The 22,333-nt window shown below is 38.3% G+C and overlaps 1 protein-coding gene across 1 annotated transcript in view; it reads left to right on the top strand.

Annotated features, from left to right (window-relative positions):
- Nucleotides 1–278: 278 nt before the first annotated feature.
- TMIGD3 (transmembrane and immunoglobulin domain containing 3) overlaps nucleotides 279–22,333 on the top strand; it is a 70,489-nt gene continuing 48,434 nt past the window's right edge. The window contains 1 exon segment of the mRNA XM_058536082.1: nucleotides 279–385. Within this exon segment, the coding sequence (XP_058392065.1) occupies nucleotides 279–385 (107 nt within the window).

The following is a 22,333-nucleotide window of genomic DNA, read 5'->3' as shown; positions in this document are numbered from 1 at the left end:
AGTTCCAGAAATTTCAATATTTCTCCCACTTCAAATTTCCAAATGTTCACTGGAAAGTTATCTAATGACCAGCTTTTCCTTGGTTTCTGGTGCAAAAGTTGCTGCAGGGGAAAAAGGATAATTATGAGTTGGAAGGTTGAGGCTTCATGAGTATGTCCAATAGTCTGCCCCCAGAACCAGGGGAGCCCTGATCCTCTAAGGCAAAAGGGTTGGATGGGTGGAACGTGGCTGTTGGAAGCTTCCATGGCAGTTGGTCAAGGAGACCACCAGTTGGACTGATGGAAGGGACTTCAGCAGGATGCGTGGAACAGAAAGAGGCTAGGTAGGAAAGCTCCTGGGAAAAGCAGATAGACTGGATGCTAGGCTCCCTGAGTCCTGAGCGGCCGTGAGGCATCACAGAAAATGTAAGGGCTGGAGGCAAAGATCTAGGTCTGAGTCTGCATAGTGACCACTTTGCAACATGGCTCGGTGATGTGGGGCAAACTACTCAATCATCGCTTTTCCTCACTTGTAAAATAGCGATAATTTGTATTTCACAGGGTTGTTGTGAAGATGACATGACAAGATATGTGTGAAAGTGCTCTGTAAACTGTCAAGTATTTGAGAAATAACAAGTTATTACCACTGTAGGCATTTTCCCATGAGTTCTCTTGTCATTGAATTTATTGACTGTATACAGCTCAGGGCTCTTGTAAACTTTTATTTTCTTATAAAACTCAGGCCCTTTCCTCTTAAATGTCTCTCAGGCTTCAGAAAAACAAATCTCAATCTGGCCTTGGAGAACCACCATAATTTGCGACTTAAGGAACTGCATTTTGGCATTTCAATGAATACTGTTTTCCAATGAGTTCATATGTGAATTTCTTATCTCCCCAGATAGATTGCAAGTTGCTTGCTGTTAAGAGCATGGACTTCAAAGTCATTTGATCCTGGGTTTAAATCTTGGTTTTGCTACTTACTTGCTACGTCGTAGGACTTTGGGTAGGTTGCTTAATCTCTGTAAGCACTAGTCTTCTCATTCACAATATTTACATCATAATAATATCATTTGTAAAGTGTTGTTGTGAGAATTAAAAGAGATAACGCATCTAGAGTTCTTAACCCAGTACCTAGTACCTAGTGAGAGCCTAGTCAATTGTACCTTCTAAACAATAGCTGCTAGCACACCACTAGGCACACACTAGTATTGAATTTTCCCAAAATACTTGATTGAAAACTGGAAATAAAGCAAAGAAAGCAAAGAGTAATTCAAGGCCAGTATTGGTTTTAATCTCCCAGCCTATCAATAGGACCTGAACGGGTTATGGCTTCCTGACCCAGGCAGAGACTTAAACAGTAATAAAAAAGCAATTTATTTTCTTTGGTTGACAACTGATAAATTTCACTTGAATTATGGCAGTGGGTTTGGGTAGAGGAACAGGATATTGGAAATATTAGTCCTGAGATGTTGATGGGATGGTTGTGGGATATAGGTCTGAGGCAGCATATTTTTGAGGATATTTTCCAATTTCAAATCATCTGGTCCATTTTCAGACCGTGTATCTTGATTTTTGTTTAGAAAATTTGACAGGTACAAATGTAGATGTATTATTGTACATCACCAAAAATGATTAGCTTTATGTTTTATTTGGTTGTTTGTTTAATTTCTCCACACAATCAGCAGTTTTTAAACTACTGAGCCTGTGGTAGATTTTAAGGATCAAAGATAAGGCACAGCTCTTGACCTCATGTTCTTGTGTGGGAGACAGACACATAACCAACTGTACTGAAATATTGAATGTGCTGTTTTAATGGTTATGTACAAAATGACATGAGGTATATTTTCCCCTTATTCCTGTAAGATTTTTAGAAATAAGATACACATTTTTAGGTAGAATTATGTTTCATTTCAGCCAGCTCTGGTTGTCCAGTGGTTAAGATTCAGTGCTCTCTTCCCCACGGCCCAGGTTTGTTTCCTGGTCAGGGAACCACACCACCCATCTGTCGGTTGTCACGCTGTGGTGGCTGCATGTTGCTGTGATGCTGAAAGCTATGCTGCTGGTATTTCAAATACCAGCAGGGTCACCCACGGTGGACAGGTTTCAGTGGAGCTTCCAGACTAAGACAGACTAGGAAGAAGGACCTGGCCACCCACTTCCAAAAAAATTGGCCATGAAAACTCTGTGAATAGCAGTGGAGCACTGTCTGATACAGTGCTGGAAGGTGAGAGGATGGCGCAAAAAGACTGGGCAGGGATCCACTCCACTGTACACAGGGTCACTAGGAGTTGGAATCGACCCCACAGCACTAACAATAACAATTTTTCATCTCAGTCTTTTGTAGCCATTATACTTCTCTTCTGGCTTCCATTGTGGTGCTGAGAAATCAGTTATCAGTCTAAATATCATTTCTCTGTAGGTAATATCTTTCACTTTGACTTGTCTTAACATTTTCTCTTTGTAAATCTTTGGTTTTACTCCAGTGTGTCTAGAAATGTATTCTTTTACTAGGGATTCATTGTGATTCCTTGAGTTGAACATTTGCGTCTTTTATCAGTTCTGGAAAATTAGCAACCATTGTCATTCCTTCAAGTTTTTAAAAAATTGTGGCAAAATATACATAACAAAATTTACCATTTTAATTATTTTTAAGTGTACAATTGAGCAGCACTAGTTGTGCAACCATCACCACCATCCATCTCCAGAACATTTTTTATCCTCTAAAACTGAAATTCCGTCCCCATTAAACATAACCCCCCTTCCCTCAGCCCCTGGCAATCACCATTTTACTTTCTGCCTCTATGAATTTGACCACTCTAGGTACCTCATATAGGTGGAATTATACAGTATTTATTCTGTCATGACTGCCTTATTTCACTTAACATAATTTTTTTCAAGGTGCATTTGTATTATAGCATGTGTTAGAATTTCCATCTTTTTTAAGGCTGATTAATATAATATTCCATTGTATGTATATATCTCATTTTGTTTTTCCAGTCATCCATTGATGGACGCTCGGGTTGTATTTCCACCTTTGGGCTATTGTGAATAATGCTGCTATGAACGTGGTGTACAATATATGTTTGAGCCCTTTCAATTCTTTTGGCTATATACCCAGAAGTGGAATTACTGGATCATATGGTAATTACGTTTTTAATTTTTTGAGGAACCATCATACTGTTTTCCTTAGTGGCTGTACCATATTACATTCCTACCAGCAGTGCATAAATGTTCCAGTTCCTCCACATGTTCACCAATGATTGTTATTTTCCATTTTGTTTGGTTTGGTTTTGGTTTTCTTTTTTGATAACTGCCATCCTAATAGCTGTGAAGTGGTATCTCATTGTTTTTGATTTGCATTTCTCTAACGATTAATGATATTGAGCATCTTCTCATATGCTTATTAGCCTTTGTATCTTCTTCAGAGAAACATCTATTCGAGACCTTTGCCTATTTTTCAATTGTGGGTTGTTTTTTTGTTGTTGAGTGGTAGGAGTTCCTTATCTATTTTAGATATTAATTCCTACTTAGGTATACAATTTGCAAATATTTTCTCCTATTCCACAGGTTGCTTTTTTACTCTGTTGATAGTACCCTTTGATGCACAAAAGTTTAAAATTTTGATATAGTCCAATTAATTTGTGTCTTTCTTTTGTTATTTATCCTTTTGGTGTCATAGCCAAGAAATCATTGCCAAATCTAATGACTTGAAGGTTTTCTCTTATGTTTTATTCTAAAGGTTTTATACTTTTAGCTCTTCTGTTTAGGCTTTTAATTCACTTTGAGTTAATTTTTATATATGGTATAAGGAAAGGGTGAAGCTTCATTTTTTTGCAAGTGACTATCCAGTTTTCCCAACACCGCTTGTTGAAAGACCACTATCTCTTTAAAAATTGCCTCTCCCTCTTCCTTTGTAGTCTCTCTTTTGGAAAGCTGAATAGACACAGATTTAGCTTTCTCACTTCATCCTCTGTATTTCTTATTCCATTATCTTTGTAATATTAATTCTGTATAATTTCTTCAGCTTTGTTTTTTACTTTACCAATTCTTCTTCTGGGTCAGTCCATTATATAATCTGTCTACCAAATTTTAAATGCAATTATTACATTTGTTTCACTTTTAGAAGATCTATTTAGTTCTTTTCCAGATATGTCTGGTCATTTTTTATAGCCTCTTATTCTTTACTTATACTTCCAATTAATTGTCTTATTTTTTAAAATACATACTTATTTAATATTATGTAACCATTAATACATATATTTAAAGTCTTGGCTGGTGATTTTTTTTTCCCCTTCATGTTGTTTCTGCTGTTTCTCACTCAGGAAATTTTGTGTCATCATGCATTTTGAGATTTTTGATTGCAAGCTATGATTCTTTGGAACTTTGTAGGAATTCTTAGAGAATTCTGGAGAGAATTTGTGTTTGCTTTTGCCAGAGTCTTGGGTACTACCAATCTGGGATCACTTTGACTAAAGTATTGATTTGGGTTTTTTTGGAACATGAAGGAAATCTGAATTCAGGCCCCAAACATATTAGAGGTCTCACATGTGGTTAAAAATTCATAAAGGAGACTTTTGGACCCTGTACAAAACGCCACGACTGATATATTAATTGTTTTCCAGTTTATTCCTTTGAGGAGTATATGTGTGTTTCTTTTAACTAGTCACTGAGTGTATAATCCTTTGCAACTCCTGGATAAACATTTGGGTCTCTGATCTTACTCTTGAACTTATGTGGACTTGAGATTTATTGTGCTGCCTCCAAGTGGCCATTAAAACAAATGCTCTAGATTACTGCGGCTCAGCAAATGCTCTAGAACAGCCCCCAGCTTTATCATGCGCCCTCCTCTTTAGGTTTGTGCTGTAGTTTCGTCTTTGACCTTTGAATATTTTCCTTATTTTCTTGTCAAACAGAAGATGTTTGTTAAATTTTACCTGTTGGTTTTGAGAGGTTTATAGCAGAAAGGTTTTTCAGATATGAAATTCTCTGTAATACTGCATACCTCCATAGGTTCTCATAGCTATAAATTCTGTGATGTTTCCAACATGATCTTTGGTATGTTTTATGTGTATTATTTAATTCTTACAGCAACTCTGTGAAATATGTATTATCGTTGTTCCCATTTTAAAGATAAAGAAACTGAGGCATAGAAAAGTTAGGTAATACGCCCAAGGTCATATAGCTAATAAGGAGCAGGTAGTTGAATCTGGGAACTCTGGCTTCAGTGCACATGCTCTTAACCACTCCAATCAATCATCTTCAGTTTCTGCTCTGTGCCCAGCACTCTTCCTTCCTGCTTACCATCAGAATGAGGAGCATACTCATATGGAACCATTAGAAAACAATACAACATGTACTCAAATTCTTTGTTATGTGCACTGGATCTTAAGTATTACAGATGCTTACAGAAAGGGTGATCAATGGGGAAGTCTCCTGCCAGTTTTGGACTTGAAATAGTTCTTGAGAAATGGATTTGAATCGACTAAGTAGGAGAAAAGGGAACGGGAAGAAATCCAAAGGGGAGGACATATGAGCCCGATGTCAGAAGTAGAAACGAGTATGATAATATATGTTTGAAAATCCTGGCCCACAAAGCAGAAGGTCTTCTTCAGGAAGAAATGGGTAATTCAGTTGGATAGGTATGGAGGAGCCTGAAAGCCAGACAAAGAAATTTAGATATAATAGGTAGAAATTAGGTTTAAGGAAGATATCTTTATAACAGCATACTGGATAGAAGTTATCGAAAACTGTAAAGGGTCTGACATTTTACCCTAACTGCAAGCAAAGAAGTTAGTTTGTTCATGATGCAGGCAGAAGACACAAGACTCCCAAGTCAGAGACAAAGCACTTGATTATTTATGGCACAGCAAATAGCGTGCCATAGCGTGTTTTGCATCCATTCTCCTTGCTCCTCAAGTCCCCCAGAGGCGACGCAGAGCGGATGCTATATATGCCATGGGTTTGTGTCACAGCTGAGGAACCGCACGCCTAAGAAACTCAAATCTCTTATATGGGCTGCAAGAACACCTGCCTGAGTTTGCCTGGGAGGAGACATTATCTTTATTGCACTAGACAATACACAAACCTGTTCTCTGCTCTAGAGGGAGACAGTCCGAAAATAAGGCCATCTGTGCCTCTGCTTGCAAGACAGGAAGCAACACGAGAAACCCATGAAAAACCGGTTCCCAACAGAAGTAACCTGAAAAATAGCAATGTGAGTATGGAGTGTTTGGGACATTTCATCTTAGCTTCATGAGAACAAGGATCTTACCTGTTGCTATAGACTGAATGTTTGCGTCCCTCCCAAATTCATATGTTGAAGCCTAATCCCCAATGTGATGGTATTTGGAGGTGGAGCCTTTGGGAGGTAATTAGGCCATGAAGGTAGAGCCCTCAGGACTGAAATTAGTGCCCTTATAAGAAGAAACACCAGAAAGATGATCTCTCTCTCTGCCACGTGAGGAGACAGCAAGAAGGACACCATCTCCAAACCAGGAGGAGGGCCCTCAACAGACATCGATTCTACTGACACCTTGATCTTGGACTTCCCAGCCTCTAGAACTATGAGAAATAAATGTTTGTTGTTTAAGCCACCCAGTCTATGGTAATTTGTTATATCAACCCAAGCTGATTAAGACACCTGTTGTCAGTCTTGTTCACTGTAACAGTCCTACAGATAAGTATAAAATAAGCCTTCAATAAATATTTGCTGAATGCATGTAGTGCCTAACAATTTTTTAGCGTTTATGTGCCAGGATCAGTACTAATCACTTGACAAGTGTTGACTCATTTAATCCTCATAACAATAGGTACTTTTATTATCCCATTTTACAGATGGTAAACCTGATGCATAGAAAATTTTAATTAATTGCTCCATATTATACATCCAGGAAGTGGTGGAGCTTAAAATCTGTGCTTTTAGCTAGTAAGACAAACTGCCTCTCAATGCCTGCCTGGTAGCGGTTATTGAAAAAAACATAAAAGAGGCTTTTAAAGTAACAGTTGGACATCTTTGGCGATTTCCTGGATATAGGGGATAAAAAAAGCTATGAATTTTGATCTTAGTGAAAACAGTGGAGTGAGATACTTCAAAAGTACACCCCTCCATAAAAGCAACTAAAAGTCTGGCAAAAACTGTCAGAATCAACTTTTTCAGAACTCTGGAAACTAACTAGATGCTTGCAGCAATTCGAGAAGTACATATTCCAGAAAACAGCTGAATCTTGTTAAGAATAGCAAGTTTTGTGGTGTTTTAACTTGTCCTAGTCCCATCTCCAGCTCCCCAGTTCGGTGGTAGCCTTGAAAATAACAGCCTGCATTCTAGTACCAGTATCAGAGGAAGTAGAATGAATGTCATTTGGAAATATTTACCCGTGGTTGATCTGCCTGGTGACTCTCTAGAAGACTGGCTCAAAAGGAATGCTTTATCTCACTTAACTCAGAACTTGCCCAGCCCTAAAGCCACTACCCGGGGTCACTTGTTGAAAATACTTACAGGCAAGTGTTTTAGCCTTTGCTGCTAAGGCAATTGATAACAGTTAGGGCAAACAATAGATTAATCAAATACCTTGGGAGGAAAGGCTGGGGAATAAGATGCTTTTGAGGAATAAGGGTTTTGAAAAGCTCTGACATATTTCTGGCAATCTGGAAGGCCCAGGGCTGTTCACATGCTCAAGGTAGACCAGAGAAGGTCCTAAGCTCTGACCTCCAGTTGACCTGAACAAGCATGATGCAAGGGCCAAGGCAGAGTTGTAAATTTCCTGGCTGAGTGTTGAAGGCATGCCCCAATAAACACATAGAATCCTTCTGCAAAGACTGGAATATTTTTTTGTTCCAGGTGTTTAAGAAAATCTCTGTACATTCATTAGCTGACCACTGAATTAACAGAACAGAGATTTCAGTGTCCATACATGACAAAAAATACAGTCTTCACAAAATTAGCTCAGAGAAGTCATTTAACAAACAACAGCTACAGCAACCAGCAAAAACAAAGCCTGTGGAGGGAGTAGAATCTGATTTCAGAGTTTCCAAACTATAATATTCAAAATGTCCAGTTTTCAATAAAAAATTTTAAGGCACGTATGGAAACAAGGAAGTACAGCCCATTCACAGAAAAAAGGCAATCAACAGAAAGTGTTCCTGAGGAAGCCCAGATATTAGACTTCCTAGACAAAGGTTTTAAATGAACTGTTTTAATACATTCAAAGACCTAAAGGAAATCATATCTAAAGAACTAAAGAAAAGCATGAAAATGATGCCTCATCAAATAGAGAATATCCATAAGGAGGTAGAAATTATAAAAATAAACTAAATGGAAATTCTGGAGTTGAAAAGTACAATAACTTAGATGAAAAATTTACTAGAAGGGCTCAATAGCAGGTCTGAGGAAGCAGAAGAAAGAATTAGCTACTGAAGATAGGTCAATTGAGATTATCCAATCTGAGGAACAGAATGAAAAAAGAATGAAGAAGAATGACAGAGCGTAAGAGACTTGTGTGACACCATTAAGGGGACTAACATATGCATAATGAGAGTTCCAGAAGGAAAGGCGAGAGAGAGAAAGGGGCAGAAAGAATGTTTGAGGAAATAATGTCCAAAAATTTCCCAAATTTTATGAAAAATACTTATCTACACCTCCAAGGAGCTCAATTAACTCCAAGAAGGATAAACTTAAAGAGATCACACAAAGACCCGTCATAAACTGTTGAAAGCTCAAAACAAAGAGAGACCCTTGAGAGCAACGAGGAGCAATTCATCACATACAGCTAACTTCTCATCAGAAACCATAGAGGCCAGAGGGCAGTGGGAAGACACATTTAAGTGCTGAAAGAAAAAAAACACTGTCAAGCAAAAATTCTATATTCATCAAAAATATCTTTTAGAAATAAAGGAGAAATTAATATAGTCCCAGATAAACAGAAACCGAGAGCATTTATTATTGGCAAACCTACCCTACAAGAAATGCTCAAGTCCATTAGGCTGAAATGAGAGGACACTAGACAGTAACTCAAATCCACAAGAAGAAATAAAGAACACTGGTAACGATAACTACATAGATAAATATAACAGACAGTATTAATGTATTTTTGTTTGTATTTCCTGTTTTTTCCCGTCTGATTTAAAAGACAACTAAAGCCACAACTATAAATCTATGTTGATGGGCAGACAATGGATAAAGGTGTAATTTGTGACAATAACAGCACAAAGGGAGGGAGAAGCTGAGCTATATAGGAGCAAAATTCTATATATTATTGAAATTAAGTTGGTATTAATATGAACTAGATTGTTATAAACTAAGATGTTAATTGTAATTCCCAGGGGAACCACTAAGAAAATAACTCAAAATATACAGTAAAAGAAATAATAGAGAATTAAAATGGTACCCTAGAAAGTGTCTATTTAACACAAAAGAAAGTAGAAATGGTGGAATTGAGGAACAAAAATGACGTAAGACAAAAAAATAATAAATAACAAAATGGCAGAAGTCAGTCCTTCCCCATAAGTAATTACATTAGGGGCCAGCCCCGTCGCTTAGCAGTTAAGTGCGTGCGCTCCGCTACTGGCGGCCCGGGTTTGGATCCTGGGCACGCACTGATGCACCGCTTCTCCGGCCATGCTGAGGCTGCGTCCCACATACAGCAACTAGAAGGATGTGCAGCTATGATATACAACTATCTACTGGGGCTTTGGGGGAAAAAAAAGGGAGGAGGATTGGCAATAGATGTTAGCTCAGAGCTGGTCTTCCTCAGCAAAACGAAGAGGATTAGCATAGATGTTAGCTCAGGGCTGATCTTCCTCACACACACACACACAAAAATGTAATTAATTACTTAATGGATTAAACTCTCAATTAAAAGACAGAGATTGACAAAATGGGTTTTTTTAAAAAAATGATCCAACTATATGCAGTTTACAGGGGACTCACTTTAGATTTAAAAACACAAATAGGTTAAAAGTAAAAGAATAGAAAAAGATATTGCACATGACAGTAATGAAAAGAAAGCTGGAGTGGATATCCTAATATCAGACAAATATACCAGACTTTAACACAAAAATTGTCATGAGAGACAAAGACGGGCATTTTATAATGATAAAGGAATCAACCCATCAGTAAGATATAATAATTATAGGGGCCGGCCCCATGGTGTAGTGGTTAAGTGCACGTGCTCTGCTGCTGGTGGCTCGAGTTCAGATCCCGGGCGTGCACTGATGCACCGCTTGTCAGCCCATGTTTTGGCGGCGTCCCATATAAAGTGGAGGAAGATGAGCACAGATGTTAGCCCAGGGCCAGTCTTCATCAGCAAAAAGAGGAGGATTGGCATGGATGTTAGCTCAAGGCTGATCTTCCTCAAAAAAAAAAACATACAACAATTATAAATATGTATGCATCTAACAACAGAACTGACAAAAACTGCCAGAATTGAGGGGAGAAATAGACAGTTCTATAGTACATATATGCAATTGTATATAGTAAATATATACAGTTTGGAAACTTCAATACCACACTTTCAATAATGTATAAAGCAAATAGACTGAAGACCATCAAGGATGTAAAAGACTTCATAGCACTACAAATTAACTAGACCTAACAGACATTATAGAACATTTCATCTAATGACAGCAGAATAAACATTCTTCTCAAGTGCACGTGGAACATTCTCTATTATATGTTATACTATTTGCTAGGCCACAAAACAAGTTCCAATAAATTTTAAAAAATTGAAATCATACAAAGTATGTTCTCTTACCACATAAAATGAAATTGGAAATCAATAACACGTAAATCTGGAAAATTCACAAAAATTTGGAAGTTAAACAACACACTCTTAAACAACCAATGGGTGAGAGAAGAAGTCACAAGAGAAAAATGAAGACACACTATAGTAAAACTTATGGGACACAGAGAATGTCGGATGAATGCTCAGAGGAAAATTTACAGTTTAAACACTTCATTAAGAAAGAAGAAAGATCTCAAGTCAATAATATAACCTTCCACCTTAAGAATCTAGAAAAAGAAGAGCAAACTAAGCCCAAATCAAAAAGAAGGAAGGAAATAATAAAGATCAGAGTGGAAATAAATGAAATAGAGAATAAAAAAATAGAGAAAATCAATGAAACCAAAAGTTGATTCTTTTAAGAGATTAACAAAATTGGCAAACCTTTATCTAAACTGAACAGAAAAATAAGGAGAAGGCTCAAATCACTAAAATCAAGAATAACAGCAGATACCTTACGGCTGACCTTACAGAAATGAAAAGAGTTATAAGAGACTACTATGAACAATTGTATGCCGACAAATTAGATAATCTAGGTGAAATGGACAAATTTGTAGAAACACACAAACCACTAAAACTGACTCAAGAAGAAGTGGAAAATCTGAATAGACCTGTAAAAAGTAAAAAGATCAAGTCAGTAACCAAAAAACTTCCAACAAAGAAAAAAAAACCTGGGACAAGATGGCTTCACTGGTGAATTCTACCAAATGCTCAAAGAATTAACACCAATCTGACACAAACACTTCCAAAAACAAAGAGGAACAAGCACTTCCTAACTCATTCTGTGAGGACAGTACTACCCCGATATCAAAACCAGACAAAGACATCAGAAGAAAAGAAGACTACAGATTAATATCCTTTATGAATATAGATGTAAAAATCCTCAATAAAATACTAGCAAACTGAACCCAGCAGCATATAGAAAAGATTATAAATCATGACCAAGTGGAATTTATCCCAGAAATGAAAGATTGGTTCGATATACAAAAATCAGTCAATGTAATATACTAACAGAATAAAGAGAAAAAACATGATCATCTTAATAGACATAGAAAAAGCATTTGACAAAATTCAATGCTCTTTCATGATAAAAACACTCGACTAAACCAGAAATAGAAGGGAAATTCCTCAGTTTGATAAAGAGTATCTAAGAAAAACCCACAGCTAACAGCAGACTTAACAGCAAAAGTCTGACACCTTTCCCCCTGAAATCAGGAACAAGACAAAAATGACCACTCTCACCGCTTCTACTCAACACTCTACTGGAAGTTCTAGCCAGGGCAATTAGGCAAGAAAAGAAATAAAAGACATCCAATTAGGAAAGAAAGAAGTAAAACTATCTTCAGGCTCAGATGATATGATCTGTATACAATTTAAATACAGAAACTCCAAAGAATACACACACACACACACACACTATTAGAGCTGGTAAATGAGTTCAGCAAAGTTGAAGGACACAAGATTAATATACAAAAATCAGTTGTATTTCTATACATTAGCAATAAACAATCCAAAAATGAGATTAATAAAGCAATTCCACTTACAATACCATCAAAAAGAATAATATAGGGGGCTGGCCCAGTAGTGTAGCAGTTAAATTTGCGTGCTCCGCCTCAGCGGCCCGGAGTTCATAGGTTCGGATCCCGGGTGCAAACCAACGCACCACTTGTCAAGCCATGCTGTGGTGGTGTCCCATACAACGTAGAGGAAGATGGGCATGGATGTTAGCCCAGGGCCAGTCTTCCTCAGCAAAAAGAGGAGGATTGGCAACAGATGTTAGCTCAGGACTAATCTTCCTCACACACACACAAAAAGAATAAAATAGGAATAAATTACTGTTAAGATGGCATTATTCCACTTCACACCCATTAGTATAACTATTATCAAAAAAGAAAAACAAAACAAAACAAAACAGAAAATAACAAGCGTTGGTGAGGATATGGAGAAATTGGATCCCTTGTGCACTGCTGGTGGGAATGTAAAATGGCATAGCAGCTATGCAAAATGGTATGGTGGTTTCTCCAAAAATTAAAAATAGAATTACCATGTGATCCAGCAATTCCACTTCTGGGTATATACTCAAAAGAATCGAAAGTAGGGACTCAAACAGATATTTAGACATCCATATTCATAGCAACATTATTCACAATAGCCCAAAGATGGAAATGCAACCCAAGTGTCATCAATGAATGAATGGATAAACAAAATGTGGTATATATATATACAATGGAATATTATTCAGTTTTAAAGGAAAGATATCCTGATACATGCTATAACATGGATGAATTTTGAAGACATTGTGCTGAGCAAAATAAGTTAGTCACAAAAGGACAAATACTCTATGATTCCATTGATATGAGGTACCTAGAGTAGTCAAATTTGTGGAGACAGAAAGTAGAATGATGATTGCCAGCGGCTAGGGGGAGAGAGGAATGAGGAGTTATTGTTTAATGGGTACGAAGTTTCTGTTTTAGAAGACGAACACTGTTCTGGAGATGGATGGTAGTGATAGTTATACAACACTGTGAATAACCAAATGTGATATATTCATACAACAGAATATTATCCAGCCATAAAAAGGAATAAAATACTGATACATGCCACAACATGGATGAACCTTGAAAACATAAGCTACGTAAAAATTTCATACACAAAAGGTCACATATTCTATTATTCAATTTATAGAAATGTCCATGGAAATAGAATCCATAGAGATAGAATGTAGATTAGTAGTTGCCAGGGGATGAGGGGAAGAGGGAATTGAGAAGCATAGGATTTCTTTCTAGGGAGATGGAAATGTTCTGGAATTAGATAGTGTTTATGGTTGTACAAAATTGTGAATATACTGGAAAATAATGAATTATACACTTAAAATTGATAAAATGGTAATTAATAATTTTATATTATGTGGATTTGATCTCAATTGAAAAAAAAAGGAATGAATTGAAGATGAGTGAATCTCCTTCAGGTTTCAAGTCCAGGTAATTAAGAGAATGATTTCATTGACAATTTCATTGACAGAGATGAGTAAGTTAGAAAGGGGAGCCTGATATTTGAGGACAAATAGCAAGTTTGACTTTAAACATGTTGACTTCGAATTGAAGACTTTACATTTGGTTGGAAATTATGACCTCTGATAGATGTCTGGTGAGAGTTCAGGGACAGAAATAAGATTTAGGAACCTTCAGTATAGAAGATAGCAGAGACGGGGAGAATGAAGCCCTCCCTAAGAAAAGGGCCCCTTCTCTGCAGATCATAGCCTATTCCCTTTCTCTCTGAGAAGGCCCAATGCTTTGAGGTAAGTAAAACCCCATCAACTTCAAAAATGGTCCACTCTAGGTTGGCAAGACAAATGATAATGTAGGAATAGGGGTAATTCTATTTTTATTTGAAGCTTTCCAATCTGCACTAGGGCTTCTACCCTCCTCCTCCTCAATGTCTTTCAATGAGGAAAATCCACTTTTCATTTCCTCAAAGCATTGAGACACCAAGAAATGATGTGTTGACATTTTGGTGAACACTCTCCACTGCGAGTTTTAAGCAGAAGAGTGATTTTACTCAATTACGTTTCTAGATCACTCTGGTTGCTGTATGGAGAAGGCACGGGAGAAGGTACTCAGGGAGACCAGACAGTATAGTTCTTCCCTCTTGGCAGTGAATCTCCTTAGAAATGAAATTCTTCAGTTTTTCTTTCAAAATCAAGTTCTTTTCTGATTTTAAGTTTAAAAATATACATACACTTGCGTTCACAAAGAATCACTTTAGTTTGACCTTTTTTGGTTCATCGGTAAAAATAGTCACAAAAACTACATTTCACAGTTGAGTTACCAAGGAACTCTTATTACCTCTGCTGTGTGTGTGTGTGTATTTAGCAGAAAAAACTTCTTTAGAAATGTTTGATACTATAACCCAGTGAGGGAAATCTGCAAATAAACTTTTGATTTCAGTTTCCCATTGCATTCCAAATTATAGTTTTTTTGTTTTCTTTTATCAGGAGGAAACTGAGTACGTGAAGGAATAGATATAAGCAGCTACGCAGTTACTCGCCTGGCATTTCAACAGGGCTTGTTGCAGTTCTCCTAGGACAAAGCCCAGCAAGTTTCACAGTAAAGTAAACAGAAATCTGCAAGTAATACTTCGGTAAGATATTGTGGGAGGCAATACCGTTGTATCTTTGCAGGTCTGCTGAGCTCTTCTGTGTGACTGTACAGAGAATTTCCTTAGAGATTTGGGAATTTAAAAGGATGCTCTTAGAGCTGCTAGAAAGGAGGAAAATTTTTATTTGTTCTTTCATTATCCAAGGTTTCTGGAAGAAATATACATGAAAAATTTTGAATCTAGGAATTGGTCTGGATGTGGACAAACATGTCTGGTATTGTAAGTTTGCGCCTAAGAGAAATGCTGCCTTCATGTTATAAGTCACAGATGAAAGGGCATTCATATGGCTGTGCTGCATGAAGTCTCCATTGCTTTAAATAAAATTTTCCCAGCCTCAGGTGACTGTTCCAAAACTCCACTTCTCTCTTAAGCTCTCTGCACCGCCCTCGACTTCCTCTCTCCATGACTGTGCCTGCTATTTCATCAAACAAATGGAGGCCGTCAGGCAGCTTCCCACCGCTCCCTCCCCTCATCCGGCACAGTCCTTTCACCCGTGTGGAAAGGAGCCATACAGCCACTTCTCCTCTATCTAACCTCGTGCATCGTCCCCAAGTTCAATGGCTATTTAAAGAAGGGAATGCTAGCAGAATGACCGTGCCCTTGGTTACATAGACCTCATTAAAATTCATATCTTCCTTCTCCTCTCCTCCTTGTTTCTTTTGAAGGCATTTTCCTGTCTCTTTCAATTTGGACTTACCACATTTCTCAACCTCAGCCAGACCCAATTTTATTGCTGTCACTCATAGCTTCTTGAAACTCTCCATTTCCTTGGCCTCTGTGAGGCTGCTCTCTTCTTGGGGTCTTAGACTTCTCAGCCTCCGTTATGGGTCCCTCTTCCCCTGCCCATCCACTGAATGTTGGGTTCTGCCTTAGCCCACTGCTCTTCTCCCTCTTTCTCCTTTCCCTGGTTATCTCATTTATTCTCGTGACTGTAGCCATCGCGTACATGTGTTTGCCTGCTAAGCATCTCCACTTGGATATTTCATAGGCACCTCAAACTTGGCATGCCCTCAATTCTCTGCTCTGCAAATTTATTCCTCCTTTTAAAGTTTGCCTGCAAATTATCTACTGATTTCAGTTCTCTCATCACTGTATCAGTCAAGATTCTTTTAGGGTGCTCAGAGAAGATTTCAGAGCCCCTATACGGACCTTGAGCTAAGAATGTAAAGCCCTGAGCTCGTCATTTCCTTTCTCTAAGTTCTCCAGCACACTTAGAAGAGATCAATCAATCCTATTATAAGTTGTATTGTCTCTAAAGTATCACCCAAAACTTTTACCAAAGCTTTGTTCATCCGAAGATTTACCTTTTACGGCAAAAGTTGGCAACTATAGTCTCCTGGACCAAATCTGACTTGCTGTCTGTTTTTGTAAATAAAGTTTTATTAGAACACAGACACTCATTCGTATACTTATTGTCTACGGCTGCTTTTGAGTTACAGCCATAGAGTTGAGTAGTTGTGGCTCTCAAGTCTGAAATATTACTATCTGTCCCTTTTCAGAAAAAGTTTGCCAACCCCTGTTCTCTAGGTATTTGATTAAAGGTGTCAACGTATGATAATGATAATCTGTGCAACTGTTTTGCCTCTGATTGCCATATAATACTAGCATCCCCTTTACCACCAGAAACAGGGCCGTTAATACCTTGAAATCTGATAAAATCAGAGAATGAATTCCAGATAATCCAGAACCTATTCAGAGAACACATCCAACCCAACTAGACCCCTGGAATTGTGTCCAGCACCAAATTCTCTGTCAGGCAGAGTTCAATCAGAGAAGCAAAACCACGAGCAATTTGACCTTACATAATTGTGGGATGTGGTTAAACAGTCTCCGTGAGGCTGTGGTCTTTGTGCCTGTGCTTGAGGGTGAAGTTTGCAGGGCTGGTAGTCAGGAAGAGAAGATGGATGTAAAGTGGGGGAAGAGAAGCAGGAATGAGCTGGAACCTGGAGCCTCCAGCTGGAATCCACAAAGATGGACTGGAAACTGTGTCAGTTTCTCATCACCTCCAACTTCTTACAGGAGGAGCAGGCACACTTTGGCATGAAGCTAAATACTCATCTGGCCCAGGAGTCAGAAAAGCTAGAGGAAGATCCAAGAGGAGGTGGAGCAGCTACAGGACTGGCTGCTGCCCCATGACAAGGAGATGAGCCGGCAGATAAGTGACAACGTGCATGAGCTCCGTCAATGCCTTCCACTCCGGCACCAACGTTTCGTGCATTAAAACGTCATGGCTCCTGCTTCCTTTCCAGCTTCCAAAGCTCATATAAATTTCTTATGGTCCACCCTAATCAGAAACATACAGGGAAGAGCGTTCTGGGAAAGAGTCATTTTAATCAAGTTAACAAATTACAAACCACCACAATCACATTCCCAATTATTAAAATTTTAATTAAATTATTTTAAAGTTTTATTAAATTATATTTTCTGTTTCTCTGTGTATCTAGTCTCAAGTAATGGTGCACCATTCACTAAATTTCTAAAGCTAGGTACCTGGATTCATTCCTCTCCATCCTCATCGTTAGTCACTCACCAAATCTTGCTCATTTTGGGTCCTAAATATATTTCCAATACATCTGTTCTTCTTTAGCAGTGAACCAGCACTTCCCTAGTCCAGGCTTTCCTTATCTTTTGCCTTATTGCTGTCACTACCTAACCAGCCTCCCTGCCTTTTAGGTTGTCCTGCTTAAGTCCATCCTCCTTTCTATAGCTGGAGTAAACTACCTCAAACACAAATTGAATTACATCACGTGTTCCCCCATTTACTACTCCAGAGTGTTATGCTTAGTAGTGGAGATTGGGAATAGGGGGATATTGTGTAAGGTGATGAGCTTTCTTGCTTTTCTGTGTTCCTAGGGGAGTTTTTTTGTGGTAAAATTTAAATAACATGAAATTTACTGTTTTAATCATTTTTAAGTGTACAGTTCAGTAGCATCAAGTGCATTTACATTGTTGTGAAACTTACCACTAGGCATCTCCAGAATTTTTTTCATCTTCCCAAACTGAAACTCTGTACCTGTTATATACTAACCCCCCATTCTCCCCCTCCCCCCGGCCCTTGGCAACCACTATTTGACTTTCTGTCTATGAATTTGATTATTGACCACTCTAGGTTACTTCATATAAGTGAAATCATACAGTATTTGTCCTTTTGTGACTGGTTTATTTCACCCAGCATAATATCCTCAAGGTTCACCTGTGTTGTAGCATGTATCAGAATTTCCTTCCTTTTTGAGGCTGAATAATATTCCATTATATGCATGTATCACATCTTGCTTCCCCATCTCTCTGTCAATAGACATTTGGGTTACTTCCATGTTCTGGCTGTTCTGAGTAATGCTGCTATGAACATGGGTGTACAAATATCTATTCAGTTCTCTGCTTTCAATTCTTTTGGGTATACCCAAAAGTAGAATTGCTGGATCTGTTTTGCTGGTAATTCTATTTCTTTTCTTTTTCTTCCTTTTTCTTTTGTGAGGAAGATCGGCCCTGAGCTAACATTTGCAAATTCCTCCTCTTTTTGCTGAGGAAGACTGGCCCTGGGCTAACATCCATGCCCATCTTCCTCCACTTATATGGGATGCCGCCACAGCATGGCTTAACAAGCGGTACCTTGGTGCGCGCCCGGGATCCGAACCAGTGAACCCCAGGCCGCTGCAGCAGAGCGCACGCACTTAACCGCTTGCGCCACGGGGCCGGCCCCCTGGTAATTCTATTTGTAATTTTTGAGGAGCTGCCATACTGTTTTCCACATTCCCGCCAGCAGTGCATAAGAGTTCTAATCTCTCCGCATCCTCACCAACACTTGTTATTTTCTGGTTTCTTCATTTGTCTATTTTGCCTTGTTTTAGTAATAGCCATCCTAATTGATGTGAAGTGGTATCTAATTGTGGTTTTGATGTGCATTTCCCTAATGATTAGTGATGCTGAGCATCTTTTCATGTGCTTATTGGCCACTTGTGTGTCTTCTTTGGAGAAATGTTTATTCATCTCAGTTTACCCATTTTTTAACTTGGGTGTTTTGTTGTTGTTGTTGTTGAGATGTAGGACTTCTTTATATATATATATGTATGTTATATATTACCGTCTTATCAGATATATGATTTGCAAATATTTTCTCTAGTTCTGTGGGTTGCCTTTTTAATCTGTTGATAGTGTCCTTTGATGCACACAAGTTTTTAGTTTTGATGTAGTCCAATTTATCTATCTTTTATTTTGTTGCTTATGCTTTTGTGTCATATACAAGAAATCATCACCAAACCCAATGTCATGAAGCTTTGCCCTATGTTTTCTTCTAAAAGTTTTATAGTTTTGGCTTTTATGTTTAGACCTTTGATCTGAGTTAATTTTTGTATACAGTATAAGGTAATGGTTCCATTGTATTCTATGTGAATGTCCAGTTTTCCCAGCACCATTTGTTGAAAAGACTGTTCTTTCCTCGTTGAATGGTCTTCACCCCCTTGTCAAAAATCATTTGACCATACACGTGAAGGTTTGTTTCTGTGGTCTCTATTCTAGCCCATTGATCTGTATGTCTGTCTTTATGTCAGTACCACACTGTTTTGTTTACTATAGCTTTGTAATAAGTTTTGAAATTAGGAAATGTGAAACTCCCAACATTTTTCTTTTTTTTCAAGATTGTTTAGGCTACTTGGGGTTGTAGTTCCTAGTTTTTTTCTTTTTTAAATAAAATGAGTATTAATTTCAATGATAATAAAACATTAAAAGGCAAATTTAATAAAATACTATCTACTCAAACAACTCCCTACATAAACAAAGCAAAACCCATCAATGGGTCCCCATTGTGTACTGAATAAAGTCCAAACTCTTTAGCAGGTCATTCAAAGTTCTCCATATTTGATCGTCTATAGACTTACTCTCCTTTGTTTACCTCTGTCCCCACCTTGCACCTTGTACTCCTTTTACAACTTCTTAACTAATGCCTAACTGCTTGTACTTCTTATCACAGCCCATTCTCTTTATACTGCTGTACCTTTGCTTATACTGTTCCCTCTTCCAAGAATACCTTTCCCACTTTTTGGTGAGTGATCCTTCCTAATTCTTCCTTTAGGAATTAGGTTATATGCCATCTTCTCCAAGAAGCTTTTTCCAAACCCCCACATTGGGTGACGATTTTCTCCTCTGAGTTCCAATGGTCCCCAGTCTATGCTGTTTGGTTAAGACGTTATACAGTAATTGTCTACAAACTCTTCAAGATCAGGGGGCATATCTTCTTCTTTTGTTTAACTTCCAGTGGCTAAACACAATTTTTGACACATAGATAACATCCGTTAAAATTAATTTAACAGAACTGAAAGGATTTTCATGTCTCCAAAGCAAGGGCCTGCTGCTCAGGGTGGGATATTGCTGCCATTGGCAAAGGGAAAGCTCAAGTGGGAGAAATCCTCTAGTATTGGTCCTGAGGATTGGGCTTAGTGGGGTGTAGAATATATGAAATCTTGCAGAGGAACATAAATATCAGATGACTTCCATAACGTTGACTGGAAAATCCTCCTGCTGCCAGGTCACTATGCAGGGCATCTATTTGAAAAAGTGTATAAAGTTCAGATCATTCCAAAGGCCACTGGGCAAAAATCCAATTCCTCTGTGGTGTAGCAGTCCTTTCCTGGAGGAATGCCAGAGGTCCTGGGAACCTTTTCATTTTTTAGTGCATTTAGATAGAAACATGTTTTATGCAACTTTAGTTCTTTAATTCTCGAGAATGTTTCTCCAAATGCATTCCAAAGACTGTAGATGTTGCAATTATTTTGTAGACAACATGGATCTAAGCCCAAAGGAGACCCAGTGGACTTGGTTCCTGGGACATCAAAGATGAACACAGGCATTTAGAGGAAAAAGCGTAGTAGCAAGTGCCCACTACGCAGAGCCAGATGCCAGGAGCAGACCGATTCAGCAGCCACCACAAAAGAGAGACATCCTCATCAGAAACCTCCTCATGCTCTGCTCAGAGCCATTAGTCACACACAGACATTTGGCGTGTCTAAATAATGAACTTGATAATGGAAAGACCTCACAATTTCTGTAGACACGTGAAAGGTGAGAATGATGAACTTCTCAACTCAAATCCTCCTTCTGTATTTGGTAAACTTGAGAGCAAGTTGTTGCTCTGTACGACTTGGTTTTCTGCACAGTATCTTGTCCATAATATGTTCTCGATAAATGTTTGATACGAGATCTAATTCTAGAACAAATCGTGTTGTTCAGTGAAATTGCTGTAGTTTTCTACATATCACAGGTAGTATATTTTTAATGGTTGGTATCACTCGTGATATCATCCTGATATGCTCAACTTTCCGATGTAACCATTCTTTTAAAAATTGTGAAAATGCCATATGAGCTGACAAATAGCAAACAAGTAGTCTTTAATCTTAAATACTTAGGTATTTAAGGGAAGTGTTTAAAGAAAATAGTAAGAGGGCCACTCTGGTAGTAAAGGCACAGGGGAGAAAAAAATCCCCCTTGAACAATAATTGAAGTGGTCCAATGAAAATCCTGGTTTTCATGACCCCCATGTGTCTCATGTTGCTCATTATATTGTTTTAATTTTCCTTAAAATATTCTAATTCCAGATTAGATATGTCTTCCTTAGGCTTGGTAAAGTATGATTTTTTCCCTCGGAAACATAATATTTTTATTCCTTAGCATTTACTAGTGGGTTCAGAGTACCTTCTTTCTAATTCTCTGAAATCATGTGTCAAAAAGGGAAGGCTCTCTTTAAAGGAGAACTCTTTGGTGTCCTGGACAGCTTGTCCTGGGGACAGCTTTTAAAGTGCTGCTTGAACTTTGAGCCTCATTGGCCTCCATTACCCAAAAAGGGAAGTTTCCCCTTTAAACAATGCTCTTATGAACATATTTGTTGTGTCATAATTGCTGTTTACATCCCTGCCTGCATCACTGGATGATGAGCTCTGATGTCAGATTACCTTCAGGTGCTCAGCAGGTCTTCATTGAGCATCCGTGGTGGACTCAGTGCTGTGCTAGGAGCGATTCACTCCTTCCACGCAGGACCTCGATTGAGCACCTACACTCTGCTGGGCAATGGAATACAAAATAAAAAGAAGGTTCAAAGAGCTCAGAGTCCAGGTGGAGATGGCCGATGAACAAATAACCATACAGCAATCTGAGCAGTCTTGTACTAGAAGTGAGTGCCCGGGGAGATCTACGAGGGAGTCATTACTCTGATGTTGGGGAAGAGGAACATCTCAGAGTAGATGACACTTGACCCCAGGCCTTAAAAGATGAGTGAAATTCTACCAGTTAAAGAAAAGAAGAGTCAGATGAGAATAGTGGGGAAATAAGTTTGGGTAGACAAGGTGGTTGCAGGAAAACTTGAAAATCTGGGGGAAGAATTTAGACCTGAATTGGTGGGTAAGAGGAAGCAATCAAGCATAGGCCGAGGAGCAG

Source organism: Diceros bicornis, chromosome 4 (assembly GCF_020826845.1).
Source record: "Diceros bicornis minor isolate mBicDic1 chromosome 4, mDicBic1.mat.cur, whole genome shotgun sequence".
Classification (NCBI taxonomy): domain Eukaryota; kingdom Metazoa; phylum Chordata; class Mammalia; order Perissodactyla; family Rhinocerotidae; genus Diceros; species Diceros bicornis.
This window is presented reverse-complemented; position numbering and strand designations above follow the sequence as displayed.